A 17349-nucleotide genomic window follows, 5' to 3' on the forward strand; every position below is an offset into this window, starting at 1 on the left:
TCTCACCCATCTCACAGCAGTCCTAACCCGAGCAATAGAGTCATGAAGATCCCTCAAACCATCAGTGACAATCAGATTCAAAATATTTGCTGCACATCTTATATCCAGACACTCACCACCCATGAGTGTCTTATTTGCCTCTCTAAGATAAATCTTCAAATGTCCCAATGCAACATCGTTAGACGAGGCATTATCGAATGTGACTGTAACAACTCGGATCAACCCCCACTCCTTTATTGCGGTCTCCAAGCCCTTCCTAATTGTCTCACCCTTATGATTGGTGATTTTACAAAATTTTATAATTTTCTTTTGCAATGTCCAATGACAATCAATAAAATGTACAGTAAAAAACATATAATTAAAATTTTGGGTCGATGTCCAAGTGTCAGTGGTGAGACAAACAAATTGATCCGCCAATTGACCTCTCAACTTCTCCTTTTCAATGTAAAAATATTTTTTTACATCTTTTGCCACCGTGTGGCGGGAAGGAATATTAAACATTAGTTCCAAGTAACGAGAATACGCTTGGAACCCTTCCTATCAACAATTTGAAAAGGTAGCTTGCCCATTATGACCATACGAGTTAGGTGTCTTCTACATTCATCAGGATCATACTTAGTATACTCCCTCAAAGTTGCACCCCCACTAGTCACATCCGCCATTTTTTGAAGTTCAATTTCTAGCCTAGATTAGCTTTTCTCTTGTAATGATCTTAATATTGGACTTCTTTTGCATTACTCTTCTAAGTGCACCTTTAATTGTGAGGTGCCATGTTTCCTATAGTGACATCCATAAATTTTCCCACAATGGTTACACTTGCCTTGGGTGTTACTTGAGTCACCACTCTCTAGTTTGGTGAAATGACTCCAAACTATTGAATCAGGTTTCTTGCTGGGCTTGGGGGTTGGGCAAGGTGCTGTAGGGCTAGGGGTAGGGTAGTAGTATGAGTATGAGGGGTAGGTGTAAGTGTAGGTGTAGGGGTAGGAGTGCCCTAGGTCTGGAAAGGAGAGCTCGTACTAGAATCTGCTGGCATATTTACGAACTCAAGCAAACAAAAAATCTGAAATTATAGAAAATATAGCAACTATATAATGAACATAAAAAAAAAGTAGAATAAAAAAAAGTATCACTTGAAATTCATATATATATATATATATTCAGAACTACTACGAAAACACGATAAAAAAAATAAAAAATATTGAGTACTTTGGTTATAAATGTAGTAAAGTATATTAACAATATAGTTTCTTAGACTTGAAAGACTATAAGCATGACAACTATATAATGAACATAAAAAAAAGTAGAATAAAAAAAAGTATCACTTGACATTCATATATATATATATAAATATATATATTTCATCATAATTCATTATATTGAATTCCGAAATACCCTAGTGCATTCTTTTTTTTTTTTTTTTTTTTGTTCAATTTGGTAGGGAACATGAAATTATGTTTTTAAACCCCTAAAATAATTTTTTAAAACCCTAGTGCATAGCAATTTTAAAGATTAAACCCCTAAATTAATTTAGGATTTTCAATCTTTGAAACCCCTAAATTAATTTAGGGTATTTCGAAACCCTAAATTAATTTAGAGGTTGCAAAGATTGAAACCCCTCAATTAATTTAGGGTTTCGGATTGGAGCCCTAAATTAATTTAGGGCTCCAATCTGAATTAATTAGACACAAATAATATTGTAAATTCAGTGATTCACACGTATTACATAATGCAAACAAAAACAAAAAATAAAAAAATAAAAACAAACGGACGGGAGTCATTCAAAGTTCAAACCACATGCACAATCTAAGCTCCACAACACACAATTCATAAAATCCCATCCTCCATCTCCGATAAACTCCATCCTTCTTCCAATCGCCATTAAATATGTAAATCACAAAAAATTAAATTTTGAAATTGGGTTTCTTACCTTCGGACCTTTGGTGACGGAAATGAAGAAAGAGGGACCAGTGCGGGAAGTAACTCAGAGAGAGAGAGATACTGAGAGGCAAGGCCGCGAGAGCGAGGGAGAAGTGAGGCACTGAGGAAGAAGGTTTGGGAATCGGGAGAAAGAAAGGGGGGGTTGGGGTGTTTTGATATTTTTAAACCCAGGCATGCCTGGATTTTTTTTCTTTTTTAATATATATGTAAATAATGTAATTATATATTTATATAGATATATGTATATATGGGGCGGGGGTCACCTCCATCTTGCCCCCACCCCTAGATGTTGACCCAGATGCGGGCGGGCAGCTCCGCCCCTTGCATCTGCCAGACAGAGTGATCCGTCCCGCTGCACGGAGGTGGGGCGGAAGTCGGGTGGGACCCCGTTACCCACCCCTAATTTGAATGTAAAAAAAATGTCCTAAAGTTTTAGATTCGTTTGGTTTGAAAATATCTGAGCGAGATATTTTTGGAGAAATGCCTTGCGACAACGGACACTTCAAATTCAGATCGAAAAAGACGGGAGAGATATTTTATAATTATATTTTTATACCACACATTTTTTTTTCTTAATAGGTGTATACGGTAGAAAGATGATGAATAAAAAAATTCTGTTTTGGGAAGACTGTAATTGAGATTCTCATTTAATAGAGTATTGATACAGTTTTAGGAGGTACTCTTTTTGAAAAAAAAAAATGAAATTTATTATTAAAAAATATTTTTTTATTTATATACTAGATTTAATTATTTAAAAAAATACAAAATTTATATATTTTTTAAATTATAAATATTATTTCTCTGATGAATAATGTGGCCTCTTCCCTATCCTCCCGGCCCAACTAAAAGGCCTAACCAAATGACTGGTCCAAATCCCTACGCACATTCTCTACCTAAACTTATCCCTTCCTCTTCGATGCTTTTTTTTTTTTTTTTTTTTTCAATTCAATTGTGTTGACTCTTTAAACAATTCAACTCTTGCTTTGTTTGGATTCGAAATTTATCTCAATTTATTTTATTTCATCATTATAATTTTTTTAAATTATTACACTAAATATAATAAATAATTCAACATTTTCAAATCTTAAAACAATAATAATATTAAAAATAATATTATAATAATATTTTATTTAACTCATTTAAAATCATCTCAACTCATCTCTGAATCGAAACAGGGCCAGTCTTTTAAAACGCAAGCCTCCGATGACTAGGGTCTTATTTGGATGGTGAAATTATTTTATCTCATCTCATCATTACAATTTTCTCAAATTTCAATTATGTGTTGACTCTTTAAAAGTTCGTTTGGATAGTGTAATGAGATGAGATTAATTAAATAAAATATTATTAGAATATTATTTTTTAATATTATTATTATTTTGTGATTTGAAAAAATTGAATTGTTTATTATATTTTATGTGAAAATTTGAGAAAGTTGTAATGATTAGATGATATGAGATCGTTTCTCTATCCAAACAAGCCTTTAAGGTTGCGCTTGGATGTTGAGCTCAATTTAGCTCTTTATGAATAGTAATGAGTTGAGTAGTGGATGAAGTTATGTGAGACTCATCTAAACTGAGCTTAAAGTGTGTTTAGATGTTAAGATGTGTTTAGTACTTTTTATGAAAAATTGAAAAAGGTTGTAGTCACACGTATAAAGATGTATTAAGTTAAAAAATGTTGTAGGTCCCACGTATAAGGAGGTTTTGAGTTGAAATGAGTTTAGTAATTTGAGAGTTGGGTGTTTGAATGGTTGTATTGGTTCCCATACTCAGCTGAGCTCAATTGAGTTCAGTTTAATTTTAAGCTGAATCTAACATCCAAACATCGTTTATGAAGCGAAACAAGATTTTTACATCGAGTGAAGTAAATGGAATTTAAAATAGTATCATTTTGGTGTAAAATATAGAAATTTTAGTAACTTTACATCATATTGAATAATGAAATAAATTAAAATATTAATGAAATTAGTTAAAATATTCTATATTTTAGAGTAATTAGATATTATATCCATTTCACTTGAAATAAGAATTCCTTTGTAGATAAACATATAATAAATGGGCATCTGTTTAACTAGGTTTTTAAAGCAATTTCCATTTTAACAGTCTTAATTCTCTTTTCTTGATTAGTTTCCAACCATCTAATCATTTTCATTGTAAAGATTAATGCACAAAATTATATCTCGCAATTCTCATTTCACTTAATCTCATTCCCAAACATATAAACATAAAATTCATCTTATTCAAAATTTTAAAACACCAAAAATTAATGCAATGGCGGGATTCCATTGCCATGTTGGTTAGGGTTTTTCGGCTCCCAAAATGGGCCGCCTCGTCGCGGCTAGGATGACCCCTCATGGTGGCTGCCAATTTTTCCTTAAATTTATTTTTTATTTTACTTGTTATATTATACATAAATATTTATTCACTATTAATCAAATCCATTAAAACTATCTTAAAAAGATTTTACAACCATTCACAAACACGACTCTACAATCTCTACCATTCATAATCATATCTTACACATCTAGACATCATGTCCCAAGTATTCTATTCACCATGTATTAAATGTAAAAAATAATTAGGAGGGACTTTTTTTTTTTTTTTTTTTAATTCTATTCTTAAGTAGGAGGAAACATCTTGTACATGAGACCAATTATTCAAGTGTCCCACATGAGTATTAACGTGTTAATTAATGTACGAGGAAATCAATACTAGATGACATTACTGTGAACATATCCACTTCTTAATCTTATTGTCCTCAGGAGATTATCACATTTAAATTGCATGCATCTTTTAGGATAATGATATTGGGCATAGAGTGGTGCTATATCCGCCGAGGGTGTGGGTCCTGCTAAGGCCGAGTGTTGTTTTTATTCATTTTTTTAAACCCTTAACATTTAAAATAAAAAATTCACAATATCGTTAAAAAATATTTTCTTAATCATTAAGTAAAAAAAAAAAGTTGTGGAGCCTATCATCGGGATCCAACTCTCTCGGTGACTTTAGTTTTTCACCTTGGCAATCGACTTTGTCGATTTTATTTTATTTGTATCTTTTAAAAATTCTGGATTTTTTCATGAGAGAAGTTTGTTGGATAATATTTCTATTTCACAAATCGCAAAAAATAAAAAATAAAAATTAAAAACTCAGTCAAAAAGTTTTCAATTGGTATGCTTATAACTCGTATTGTCAATTATTATGCCAACTTTCATTTTCCATTTTTTTTTTCTTTTATATATCCAAGTAACACTATCTTAAATCATTGATCGAGTTATAAGCCAATTAGAGCAATTTCATTGGCTTGGTCAAATGAGGAGGTTAGTTAAAATTTACATAATTGATGTCAAAAAATCCCACATTGAATTGGGCAAATGTAAAATAATTTAGACCTTTGTTACAATGGTTGGCCAAATATGGAGAATCACAATTGATTTACCAAACATTAAAATACTAATTTCTCACTCTAAACAAACATTAAAATATTAGTTTCACTCCAAGCACAAATACTATTTGGTTTGTAATTAAGAAATTTAGATAGAATTTTAAATGAGTTTAATCAAATATTTTTTGTTATTAGCATTAAATGACTTTTGAAAATAGGATTTTTTTAATATTAATTTAATTACAATATAATTATTATTAACCATTTAATTGGTAGAGATACAAAATGTGATAAAAATAAATTAAATAAAAAAATTATTAAATTAATAGTATTTTATTATTATATAGAGAGTGAATGGATAATTCAATGTGGGGATTGAATTTAAATGGAATAAGAAAATGTAAAAAAGTGTGATATTGAATAAATTTTAAAGATGAATTTAATCAAACCAATAAAGATGCTCTTAGTATATTATTTCTTTGTAGTAAAATAGACAAGATTTTTGGAGTCTAATCTGATTAATATCATTAAAAAATGGGAAACGATATTCTCACTGAGGAATATAATTGAGAGAAGTTACTGATTTTAATTTTTTTCATCAAGTATTTTTTAATGAGTTTGTAAATTTTTTTTTTCTCCTTTTAAAAAATGATTAGAGGGTTTAAAAAATATTTAAAAAAACCAAAAAAAAAAAAATTGCACACTGGGAACTTTTCCGAGGGTCTGTTTGAATATTGAGTTTAATTGAATTGAGATGAGATGAACTTTTTATAAATAATTGTGAGTTGAAATGGTAGAATGAGTTTTGTGAATTCTACATAAAATGAGTTTAGGTAGCGTTTGGACGTTGAATTGAGTTGAGTTGAGTTGGGATGATAAAATATTGTTAGAATATTATTTTTTAATATTATTATTATTTTGAGATTTGAAAAAATTGTAATAATGAGTTGAGATGAGTTTAGAGATGTAATTGCACTCTTAAAAAAATATAAAAATGCTATCACTGTAGATGCAAAAATAAAAATCTAGAAACTAATTTAACTTCACGTATTCCGTCAAAATCTATGTTATAACAAAAATATTTTATAATCTAATGTAACATATCAAATATAAATTTATTTTTATAAAATTTATATATAAACCAAACATTTATCTCGAAAGAAAATTATTATGAGAGGCTAGAGCTTTTAAATACCCATGAAAAATAAAGATATTCTAAATAAATAACTCATTCAAATTTAGGCCTCATTTGTTTTTCGAAAACATCTCATCTCATCTCATCTCACTTCATCATTATAACTTTCTCAAATTCTCATATAAAATAAAATAAACAATTCAATTTTTTTAAATTTTAAAATAAAAATAATATTAAAAAATATATTCTAACAATATTTTATTTAACTTTTTAACTTTAATCTTATCTCATCTCATCTCATCTCTAAAAACAAACGAGCCTAGTGCATTAATGAAGTGGAGTCGTCGTCTAGAAGCGACGAGGAGTCGCAATACATCAAGTTACGATTCAACGGAGCCCAGTGACCAATATTTGGAAACACCCTTGCATGGTTTGAAATTCGGAGATGAGATAGAAGTCAACGAGCCGCGACACGTCTTCTTTTCTTTTCGAAGCACGATTCCTTCGTCTGTCTGTAATGTGTAAATGGTAAAAAGATGTCCTCAATTCGACAGCTCCCCTCTCTTGATTCTCAGTTTTGTCAAATTTTATTATGAAAAATGCTAGGTCTATCCGATGGGTGCATTTTTTATTTTTATTTATTTTTATTTTCATGATCATTAAGACCCGTTTATGTTTTATCTCATCTCATTATTATAATTTTTTCAAATTTTTACATAAAATATTATAAATAATTCAATTTTTTTTAAATTTTAAAACAATAATAATAATAAAAAATAATATTCTAACAATATTTTATTTAATTTTCAATTTTTATCTTACGTCTCGTTTATTTTTACAGATGAGATGAAAGTTAAAAATTTAATAAAATATTATTAGAATATATTTTTTTAATATTATTTTTGTTTAAAGATTTGAAAAAGTTAAATTGTTTATTTTATTTTGTATGTGAATTTGAAAAAGTTCTAATGATTAGATGAAATAAAATAAGTTGAGAAGTTTTGTGAAAACAAACGAGACTTTAATTCATCTCATTTCATCTCAACTCACTATCCAAATACACTTAAGAAATTGATTGAATTAGTTTTTTTCAATGCTCTAACCGTTAGGTTTCATCGGTGTAAAACCACCCTTTTATCATCCTCAGTTTGACGAAAAGTTTAAGGTTATACAGAAGAGATGAAAAATTTGAGATAATTTATGAATAGTAATAAAATAATTTGAGTTAATATTTTTATGAAATTTTAGAAAAATAGAGAAAAAGTTGAAACCCTCTTGTATAAAAAAATGATTAAAATATAAATTTTTAAAATTATTTTTGTTTTGAAATTTAAAAAAATTACATTATTTTCTGTGTTTTGTTTAGAAGTTTAGAAAAATTATAGTGAATAGGTAATTATTAGATGAAAAAGTTAAAAAGTTAAAAATTAGATATTTAAAAATATTTATGTTTGAATAGTATTCGACTATTAAGATGAGATAAAATAAGATAAATATAAAAAGTGGCTCTACAGCCACCGCTCCCAGCTCCTGCTGGGAGCCACCGCTAGTCTTAGCTTGTTTTTTTTTTTTTTTTTCATACGTGTATTTTTTAATATTTTTTAATTTTTTTTAAAAAAATAACAAAATCACAATATTATTAAAAAATATATACTTAATCATTAAGTAATTTTTTTTTTTAAAAAAAAAAAAAAAAAAAAGGGAGCGGGAGCCACCAGCGGTAGCCCCAGCGGACATATATCATTTTCCAAATATAAAATGAGATGGTTTGAAAAGTTTCTAAAATCAAACGAGGCTAACTCTCTTATATTTCGGGAAAAATTAAAGCTAAATTAGTACATCCTGACTACTGCTTCTTTCATTTTTCTTAAAGAAGTGTTCTACAGTCGGCAGTTTATGTCGTTTTCTCATGAATGATGCTAAAAGATGGAAACTCTTCAAACACAGGAACGGTTTATAATATTAGAAGAACACTATACTTTTATGAAGTGTGCCTTCCAATCCAATATATGCCTTTACCTGTTTTTCTATTTCTTTTGGTTCTTCATACACAACTATAAAGTTCCACGAGCTTTACATTCTCTAACTTAAGCTACAGGTTAAGTCTTTGGCTGAGACGAAGATACAGAGATAATTTTCTTCATACCGTGATCGTAAGTTTTCACTTCTTTCTTCTTGAATTGCTCTGTGGATCTTGTGTTTTGTGTCCTTCATTCTTTCTTTTCCGTTTTCTGTAATTGGAACAGTCGTAATAATTAGATGAGATGAGATGAGTTGAGAAGAGTTGCGAAAACAAAGGAAGCGTAAATGAGTTTTTCTTCTGTTTGACTGAATTCAACACTGTGCAGGTCCTCTTGAGTTTCTATTTTGTTATTTTTGTGGCACTAAATGATGTAATGAAACTCACATGTTCACTAGCAGTTTGTAAATGAAACAAGACATTCCTTTTAGCTTTTGCAAAAACTTGTTACACATTTCCTTTCGAATGATTATTAAGAAGACTATGTATGAAAGAAGTAGAGTTCTCTAATCCATGTTTTTGACTTTTGTTGCGATTAACTACTTGATAAATGCGGTGCTTTGGTATGTATTCAGGGAAGACGAATCCCACTGATTGAAAGCACATTTCTGATATGTTTCCCAAATGCCATGGCTTTGCTGGGTAGATCAAGATATGCATGCTGTAAGGTTTGTCTACTAAAATCCTCTAGCACGAGTCATGACATTCAATGCATTTACTGTTCATCTATATGTGGATAATTCTCCTCATAATTCTTTAACAATTTTGTACTGAAAACTTTCTTACTTCCTTGAATTTTCAGAGTACATGATCTTCTCAAAACTGCAAATCTCCACATCACCGCCCAAAAATAGTCTTTTGATGCGAAACTACTTGATCAATGGTAAACGGACACCTGATTTGAGCCTGATGGGGACTATGAAAGATTCAACAGGAAAGCCCTTTGGTGGAAGAGTGCTCTCTAGAGTCTTCTCAGAGGATTATGATGTGGTAGAGAAGATAGTACTGGATCCAAGAGGAACTTTTGTGGATAGATGGAACAAAGTCTTTTTACTGGCTTGCTTGATTTCACTTTTTGTCGACCCCTTATTTTTTTACCTACCGGTGGCTTATGAAGAAGCATGCATTGATGTTAGTGTATCCCTTGAAGTGACCCTCACAGTCATTCGGTCCCTGGTTGATGCATTTTACATTGTTCAGATTGTTGTTCGGTTTCGAACTGCATTTGTTGCTCCGTCCTCTCGAGTCTTTGGGAGAGGAGAGCTTGTTATTGACCCTTCAAAGATTGCTTCAAGATATCTTCATAAAGACTTTTGGCTTCACCTTATTGCCGCCATACCCCTTCCGCAGGTATGTAGGCAGTCATAGCTAAATTTTATGTTTGGTTGATACTCCTCTGATTTCAGGAATTCTCTTAGTTTTTTGCACACCATGCTTATGATCCACTTCATTGCCTGAAATAGAAAGAAAACATACAGAACATGGAATTCATAGAAGTTACTTCAACCCAAACCTGTTATTTTTCAAGAGTCTGAGAATTCGTTTCCTCTTCTATTTCTGTTCCTTTGCAATCTGAAGGTAGATAAAGGCCCATTTGTTTGTAGGGAAATCTCTCCTGAAAGTGGGGATCGGATAATAGGCTATTCTAGTCTATGAAAAGGAAATTATGAGTCCACTTCTAATTAGATTGTATAGGTTTTTGATAATTTATTGCCTCTCCTTCCATTTTCCAAGTTAAGCTTAAGATGCCACCATCAGAGAATGCTTACTAGATTTGTCACTCCCCGATGTGAACTTGAGTTATTTAAATTTTCATATTATGGCAGGTGTTGATTTGGGCTGCAATCCCAAGCATAAGAGATTCGGAAATGACCCTTTCGAGTGTTGTTCTTCGTTTCCTTATCATTTTCCAGTACCTTCTGAGGCTATATCTTATCTTTCCCCTCTCATCTCAAATTGTCAAGGCCAATGGGGTTGTGATGGCAACAGCATGGGCTGGAGCAGCATATAATCTGATGCTCTATATGTTGGCAAGTCATGTAAGTTACTTCTATAAATCCCTATCTGGACAGAAACCTGTCATCCAATAATTTCTCCTGGACATACTGAAAATGTTTTAGAAATTCTCCATTATCTGAAAGATCATCCTACAAAATCCTTACTATGGTTTATGTTTCTTACTTTGGGGATTTTTACAAGCTTGATTGTCTGTTAAATGAGAAGCAATCAGAACTAACTTGTAATTCTTTGTTTCCTCTCTATCTTTCTGACTCTTTGGTTGTAGTTGCCATTGATTTGTTCAAGCAGTGGATAATTTGATTCCACTTATTATTATTGTTTTTGATAAGGTTTTAGGATCTTGTTGGTACCTCTTATCCCTTCAACGACAACATGAATGTTGGAAGAAAGTCTGTAGTCTTCAACAACAAGATTGCAAAGAGGGGTTTTTTAGTTGCCGTGCAGTGAATGAAACAAGTAGAAATGCCTGGTTTAAGACCAGCAACATCTCAATTCTTTGTGGTGCAAGTACTGATTTCTTTCAGTTTGGTATTTATTCTGACGCATTGACTGTTGGAGTTACAGCCACGAGTTTTTTAAACAAGTACTACTACTGTCTTTGGTGGGGCCTGAGGAATCTAAGGTAAGCCTGGACTACACATTACTGTGTGAAACAAGAAAACTGTTCCATGATGTCAATCCCTATCATTTGAAGGCACTACTATCCTTCCAAATGGAACTATCACAAAAAAGTAAAAACAGAAAAAATGGGACTATCATGACAGTGAATCAATGCCAATCGAGATAATAGATTCATCTAAGAAGCTATTAGAAACAAGATAAATTTAAATTTATATGCCATGCAATGCAATGTGGAATGCAGGTAAATATATATCAGGTCTCTCTTTTTTTCATTGTCTAACTATCAAATATTGCAGCTCTTTGGGACAGAATCTCTTCACCAGCACTTATATTGGAGAGATTAATTTTGCTGTTATCATTGCGATACTTGGATTGGTGCTTTTTGCTCTGCTTATAGGTAACATGCAGGTACGTGTAGCTGGTAGAGGACTTTCTGCTGGCCCTAGAAAATCATCTCTAGAATATGCTTTGAGATGCTTGCGTTAGGCCTCATAAAAGTTTGATAACTAGATACAGTTCTATGTTTTCTGTGGGAGGTCCACCTAGAAGATGCTCTATTCATATCATTTCAAAGTTTTCTTTAGTTATGTTGAGTGACTATAGCATAAGCTTTTTCAACCATAATCAATTTAAAACTTCCATTAAGCTGTTGGACTCAAGTTTCTGGAAATCATTCTTTATGGTTGTTAGGATTCACGTCCTCCCATGTAGTTATTCAGGCATGTTCTATTTCAAAAATTCTGAAATTCTGCTGTACCTTTTATCTACTCAACAGATGTACCTCCAATCCACCATGGTAAGACTGGAAGAGTGGAGGAGTAGGAGAACAGATGCAGAAGAGTGGATGCGTCACAGGCAACTACCACAAGATTTGAAGCAGCGTGTGCGAAGGTATGAACAATACAAATGGGTTGCAACTCGGGGAGTTGATGGGGAAGCTGTTCTTAAAGGCCTTCCAATGGATCTCAGGCGAGATATTAAACGCCACCTCTGTCTTGATCTAGTTCGTCAAGTAGGTTTTCATTTCTTCTCTTATTTCCATGAATGAATCAATTTTGTGAGCTTCCCAATTAGTTCCTTGATTGCAATTCTCTTTTCTCTAGTACTTTCTAGTAATTTGATAATGTGTGGACTGTAAAAAAATATTCTAGTTTTCTTATCAGAGTATAGTGCATGCCTTCAGATTCACTTCAACTCCTTGGATGTCTTTCTTGCTTCAGATAATACCTAAATACCATATCCTCACAATTGCCGTGGAGGGATCCCTTTTACTCTTCCTTTTCTGTTTTATGGATCAAATGGGTCACTGTAAACTCATAACACTGAACAAAATAACCACCATTAGATCTAGTTCTGATTCTGAACTTATAAATGTAAAACAGGTGCCACTCTTTGATCAGATGGATGATAGGATGCTAGATGCCATATGTGAAAGGCTGAAACCTTACCTATGCACTCCTAGAACTTGCCTAGTTCGTGAGGGCGATCCTGTCATTGAGATGCTTTTCATTGTCCGAGGTCGCTTAAATTCTTACACCACCAATGGTGGTCGCACAGGGTTCTTCAACTCATGCTGCATTGGTGCAGGCGATTTTTGTGGTGAGGAATTGCTAACCTGGGCCCTGGACCCTCGTCCAAATGTTCTGCTTCCCTCGTCTACACGAACTGTGGAAGCTATCACCGAAGTTGAAGCTTTTGCTCTCATTTCTGAGGATTTGAAGTTTGTAGCCGCCCAATTCCGAAGGTTACATAGCAAGCAACTCAGACACACATTTAGGTTCTACTCGCACCAATGGAGAACATGGGCTGCCTGCTTTATTCAGGCAGCTTGGTTTCGATATAAAAGACATAAAGAAGCAGCTGAGCTCAAGAAAAGGGAGATTCTAAAGACCTCTGTACCCAAGTCTGCGGTAGAAGAGAGTACATCATTGCCCCCTCACTGCTCAGGGTTAACCATATATGCAGCAAAACTGGCAGCAAGCACTAGGAGAGGTGGAAGCATGCGGCGTGCCTCAGAATTTGACATTCTAAGCTCATTACAGAAGCCGGTTGAACCTGACTTTACCATTGAAGACAGGTAAAGAAAAATCCTCCTACATCAGTAAGCACTGGTAAGGGTGTAAATGTATTTAGATATGTTGCATAATATCTTACCATTCTGCAGGTTACAGAACTTGCAATTTTAGCAAAGCCTCAGTAGTAAAGTCTTTCCATTGATCATTTTTTTGTAAACTTTGTCTTTAGGATTTTGGCCCAAGCTAGTAGTTCATTAGTAGCCCAATTCCATGTATGCTCCACGAACAGCTTACAGCTGCAATTAAGGTATTAAGATTACACATCCATGAATGTAAAACTAAGTGTGCAATAGTATACAAAATTTGATTTGATCAGTTATGTGGTTGTAAAATGTGATTGTTGATGCCTGAAAGAGTAGCAATTGACAAAGAAAATAACTTTTCACTCGGTTTCTGAATCTACATCGGATTTTGACATATATATACACAGGACAATAATGACTTTTCCTTACGACAATTCTTTGATTGTCGTGGTCTGTAGATGGAAAGGAAGGGACTGATCTTGATTCCCTTTGACTAAGCAACCGAAGTTCCCAATGAGCTGTGTGGTTGATTACGTGTCACGCTTCAAACTCAAAACCATAAACGGGCAGAGTTCTGCCTATATTTTTAAAACTTTCTCCTTGTTTACAAATATATATCAAATACACAATCTCTAAACTATTCACAACTATAATACAATAATCCTCAAAAATCCATTCACAAGTTCGGTCAGAGTCATTAAATTTAAAATAATTACAATATAGATACTCCAACAAAAGCTGTAAAATAGTTAAAATATGACCACAAGAAAACTCTTTGTACACTCACTTCAAGCAACAAAATCATCAAGCCCCAAAATTTCCAACCTCAAGTGACTAAACCAAGTCCATTTTAGAATCTTTGGCTCAAAAGCTATCACTTCAAAGGAAAGAACTTCTTACAACTCTGAAAAGTATGTGAAATGAAGTGGTGAGCTGCCACGTGTTTAGTAAGTAGCAATTTAATGGAGGTGTGGGAGTTGGCAATTTTCTTGACTATAAGAGAGGGAATAAATTTCTAATAAAATAATGTGAGCAATACAATTTTATCTCAACCAATATATTTAGTCAAATATCATATTTAAGGCCACATGATAATAGAGAAATCACCAATATACCACAAAGATTTCATGCTATGAAGACATCAAGCTGCAAGGGACGTCAAACATGTCACAAAAACATTTATATCATGGGCTCAAGAATAAATAACATGCTCATATTTAACTTTCAAATTTAATAAACCACATAACATTTCTCAAACATTCCAATCATTACAAAATTTGCACAAATACCACAAGAGCCAAAATAGCATAAGAATGTGCACAAATTCAAAGTTTATACAAGTTTGAAATATAATACCCAAGTGCACAATTTGAAACAAAACCGACAGTTCTTTTATTAAAAACCCATTAAAGAGCCACTTACCTTGATTTTTAGTCAAAATAATCTTGATATTCCTCTGCCAACGGTCACTTGGAACCCATTTCAAGGCCATTATAATCCGTCAACTTCTACTTTCAAAATGATCTCACTTAACTCTACAATTTCACACAATCCTTAATAACTTGAATTTAGACTTGTTCTAAAAAATTATCCTCCAAAATTCATAAACTCCAAATTTTTAGGTTGCAAATATGCTACCGGACAGCATGTAAATTGGCCTTTATCCCCTTATTATTCCAACGTAAAGAAGGTGTACACTCAACCATATAACAGTGACATAAATCTAGATTAATTCTAGTTAATAGTCACCACCAACACTTGAATATTAAATTCATATTCAATACACCCTCACAGCATAATCAACTAAGTATACTCTCAACGATTCACAACACCAATCTTATCAAATTTCATATTCAAAATTTATTAAATGTACTATTTATGAGAGATGAGAATTTACTTAATATTATCATTAGTGGTGATGAAACAGCAAGGAGCAGTGGCTGTGAGTGAATGGATGTTACACACACAGAATATATATATATATATATGTAGAAAAAATCTATTCATCATCCCAACTCTCATCATCCCATGATGTGGCATTAGATGATAGGTTCACAAGTAAAATGTAATAAATAATTTACAATCACCTAATGCCATATCATAGGATGATGAAAGGATGATGGAAGTTGGGATGATGAGTAGCATTACTCATATATGTATGTATGGTTTAGAGAAAGAGAAAGATAGAGTTAAAGAAATAAAAATAATATATATATATATATATATATACGCGGAGGGTTAGAGAGAGAGAGAGAGAGAGATGATGGTTGGGGGGAGGTTCGAGAGAATCGGGGAAAGAGATAGAGGTTGTGAGAGACTAGGGCTAGGGGGGTAGAAAGATACGAGGGATTGAGAGACGGAGGTAGTGTGGATTGAGAGAGAGAGAGAGAGACGAGATGATGGGGGGAGGGATTTTGTCGTGCGAGAAAGGCGGCTGGGCCTTATGTGTGGGCTATGTAATTACAATCTTCCCTCTCAAGAAATTTCGCTCCGAAACTTGATATATTGTCCGTAGAAAATTAATGAAGGTATTTGGCTTGCATTTTATCCTCTCATTCTTATGATGCTTCTTGTAAAGTTTGATTTCTCCAACGAACTTTTACAAATCTTATTATTTTGGAGCGTAACACTTACTCTTTGGAATCCACAATTTGAATTGGGGTTTCTTCGTATGACAAGTCTTCTTGAATTTGCAATGATTCATAATTCAATATGTACGAAGGATCAGATACCTATTTTCGTAGCATGGAAACTTGAAAATATTATGTATTCTAGAAAGTGCAGGAGGTAATGCAACTTGATAAGCATCTGGACAATTTTCCTTACTTACCAAATCTCATAATATCCTTCATCGGCGCAACTCGTAGAAATATTTTATCTCCAACCTCAAGTTCCACCATTTTCCTACGTCTGTCCGCATAACTCTTTTATCTACTTTGAGCCGTTTGCAACCGGTTCCGAATTAATCTTATCCTTTCACAAATCTGTTCTACAATCTCTGACCCTAAAATCTTTCTTTCACCAACCTCATCCCAACAAAGAGGAGATCTACATTTCCTCCGATAAAGAGCCTCATTAGGCGCCATACGAATGCTCGCATGGTAATTATTATTATAAGCAAATTTTACTAAAGGTAGATGGTCAGTCCAACTCCCTTTAAAATCTATCACACAAGCCCTTAACATATCCTCTAAGATTTGGATAGTTCTCTCAGACTGTCCATCTGTCTACGGGTGGAATGCTATACTAAAAGTTAATTTCATACCTAAGGCTCGTTGCAATTCAATTTACCCCATAATTGTAAGTAAAACGTGGATCTCTATTTGAAACGATGGCTACTAGCACACCGTGTAACCTTACAATCTCTCCTATATAAATTTGGGCAAACTTGTTGAGAGGATAGTTCACCTTAATTAGAAGAAAATTCACTGATTTCGTCAGTCTATCCACCACTACCCAAATTGCATCTTCCTTTATTCGACCTCAGTAACCTTGACACGAAATTCATAGTTATATGCTCCCACTTCTATTCTGGAATAGGAAGTGGTTGCAATAAACCCGAAGGTCGTTGGTGTTTCCACTTTCACCTGTTGACACGTTAAACATTGCTCGACAATTCTGGCTATTTATTCCACCAATATGTACCCTCAATATCTTTGTACATTTTAGTACTCTTTAGGTGTATGATATAACGAGAATTATGGGCCTCTTCTAAAATTCCTTTTATTTTTGGATCATTTGGCACACATAGTCTGTCTCTAAATCTCCAGATACTATCATTTGACATGTTGAATTCAGGCTTCTTTTCATTTCGTACTTCCTCCATGATCTTTAGAAATCTTACATCATTGCCTTGGCTCTCTTTAATTTTCTCAATTAAAGTGAGTTGTACACTTAATCTAGCTAGGTAAGATCGATAATTCTCCACTAAAATCTCAATCTCATACCTCTCTAAATCCAACATGATTTGCCTCTGAGTGGTCACTAAAGCAGCTGTAGCACTAAAGGATTTCCTGCTAAGTGTGTCTACCACTACATTTACCTTACCAGGGTGGTAGTTGATTGTACAATCATAATCCTTAATTAATTCTAACCACCTTCGTTGCCACATATTTAATTCTTTTTGAGTAAATAGAT

General features: G+C 33.1%; 1 protein-coding gene across 2 annotated transcripts; it reads left to right on the plus strand.

The window, feature by feature from the left end:
* The first annotated feature begins 8404 nt into the window (after nucleotides 1–8404).
* LOC121264676 (protein CNGC15b-like) lies at nucleotides 8405–13508 on the plus strand. 2 transcript variants are annotated; one of them, XM_041167966.1, is made up of 9 exons: nucleotides 8405–8607; nucleotides 9050–9142; nucleotides 9277–9824; nucleotides 10301–10513; nucleotides 10823–11115; nucleotides 11411–11522; nucleotides 11890–11919; nucleotides 11950–12126; nucleotides 12497–13508. In XM_041167966.1, exons 3-9 carry the CDS (start codon nucleotides 9282–9284, stop codon nucleotides 13193–13195), a joined length of 2067 nt encoding a protein of 688 aa, XP_041023900.1. In that variant the 5' UTR covers nucleotides 8405–8607; nucleotides 9050–9142; nucleotides 9277–9281; the 3' UTR covers nucleotides 13196–13508. The 2 variants fall into 2 exon arrangements, with proteins under 2 accessions (XP_041023900.1, XP_041023901.1); XM_041167967.1 differs by having other exon boundaries at nucleotides 8406–8607; nucleotides 11890–12126.
* The last annotated feature ends 3841 nt before the right edge of the window (nucleotides 13509–17349 follow it).

The sequence above is a fragment of the Juglans microcarpa x Juglans regia genome, chromosome 5D, assembly GCF_004785595.1.
Source record: "Juglans microcarpa x Juglans regia isolate MS1-56 chromosome 5D, Jm3101_v1.0, whole genome shotgun sequence".
NCBI classification, from domain to species: domain Eukaryota; kingdom Viridiplantae; phylum Streptophyta; class Magnoliopsida; order Fagales; family Juglandaceae; genus Juglans; species Juglans microcarpa x Juglans regia.

What these genes read in the sequence shown, in the direction of transcription:
- LOC121264676 (XM_041167967.1), top strand. Translation starts at nt 9,282, where the DNA reads ATGATCTTCTCAAAACTGCAAATCTCCACATCACCGCCCAAAAATAGT. An exon ending in CCGCCATACCCCTTCCGCAG is followed by an intron (nt 9,825 to 10,300) that starts GTATGTAGGCAG and finishes ATATTATGGCAG; the next exon opens with GTGTTGATTTGGGCTGCAAT. An exon ending in TGCTTATAGGTAACATGCAG is followed by an intron (nt 11,523 to 11,889) that starts GTACGTGTAGCT and finishes TCTACTCAACAG; the next exon opens with ATGTACCTCCAATCCACCAT.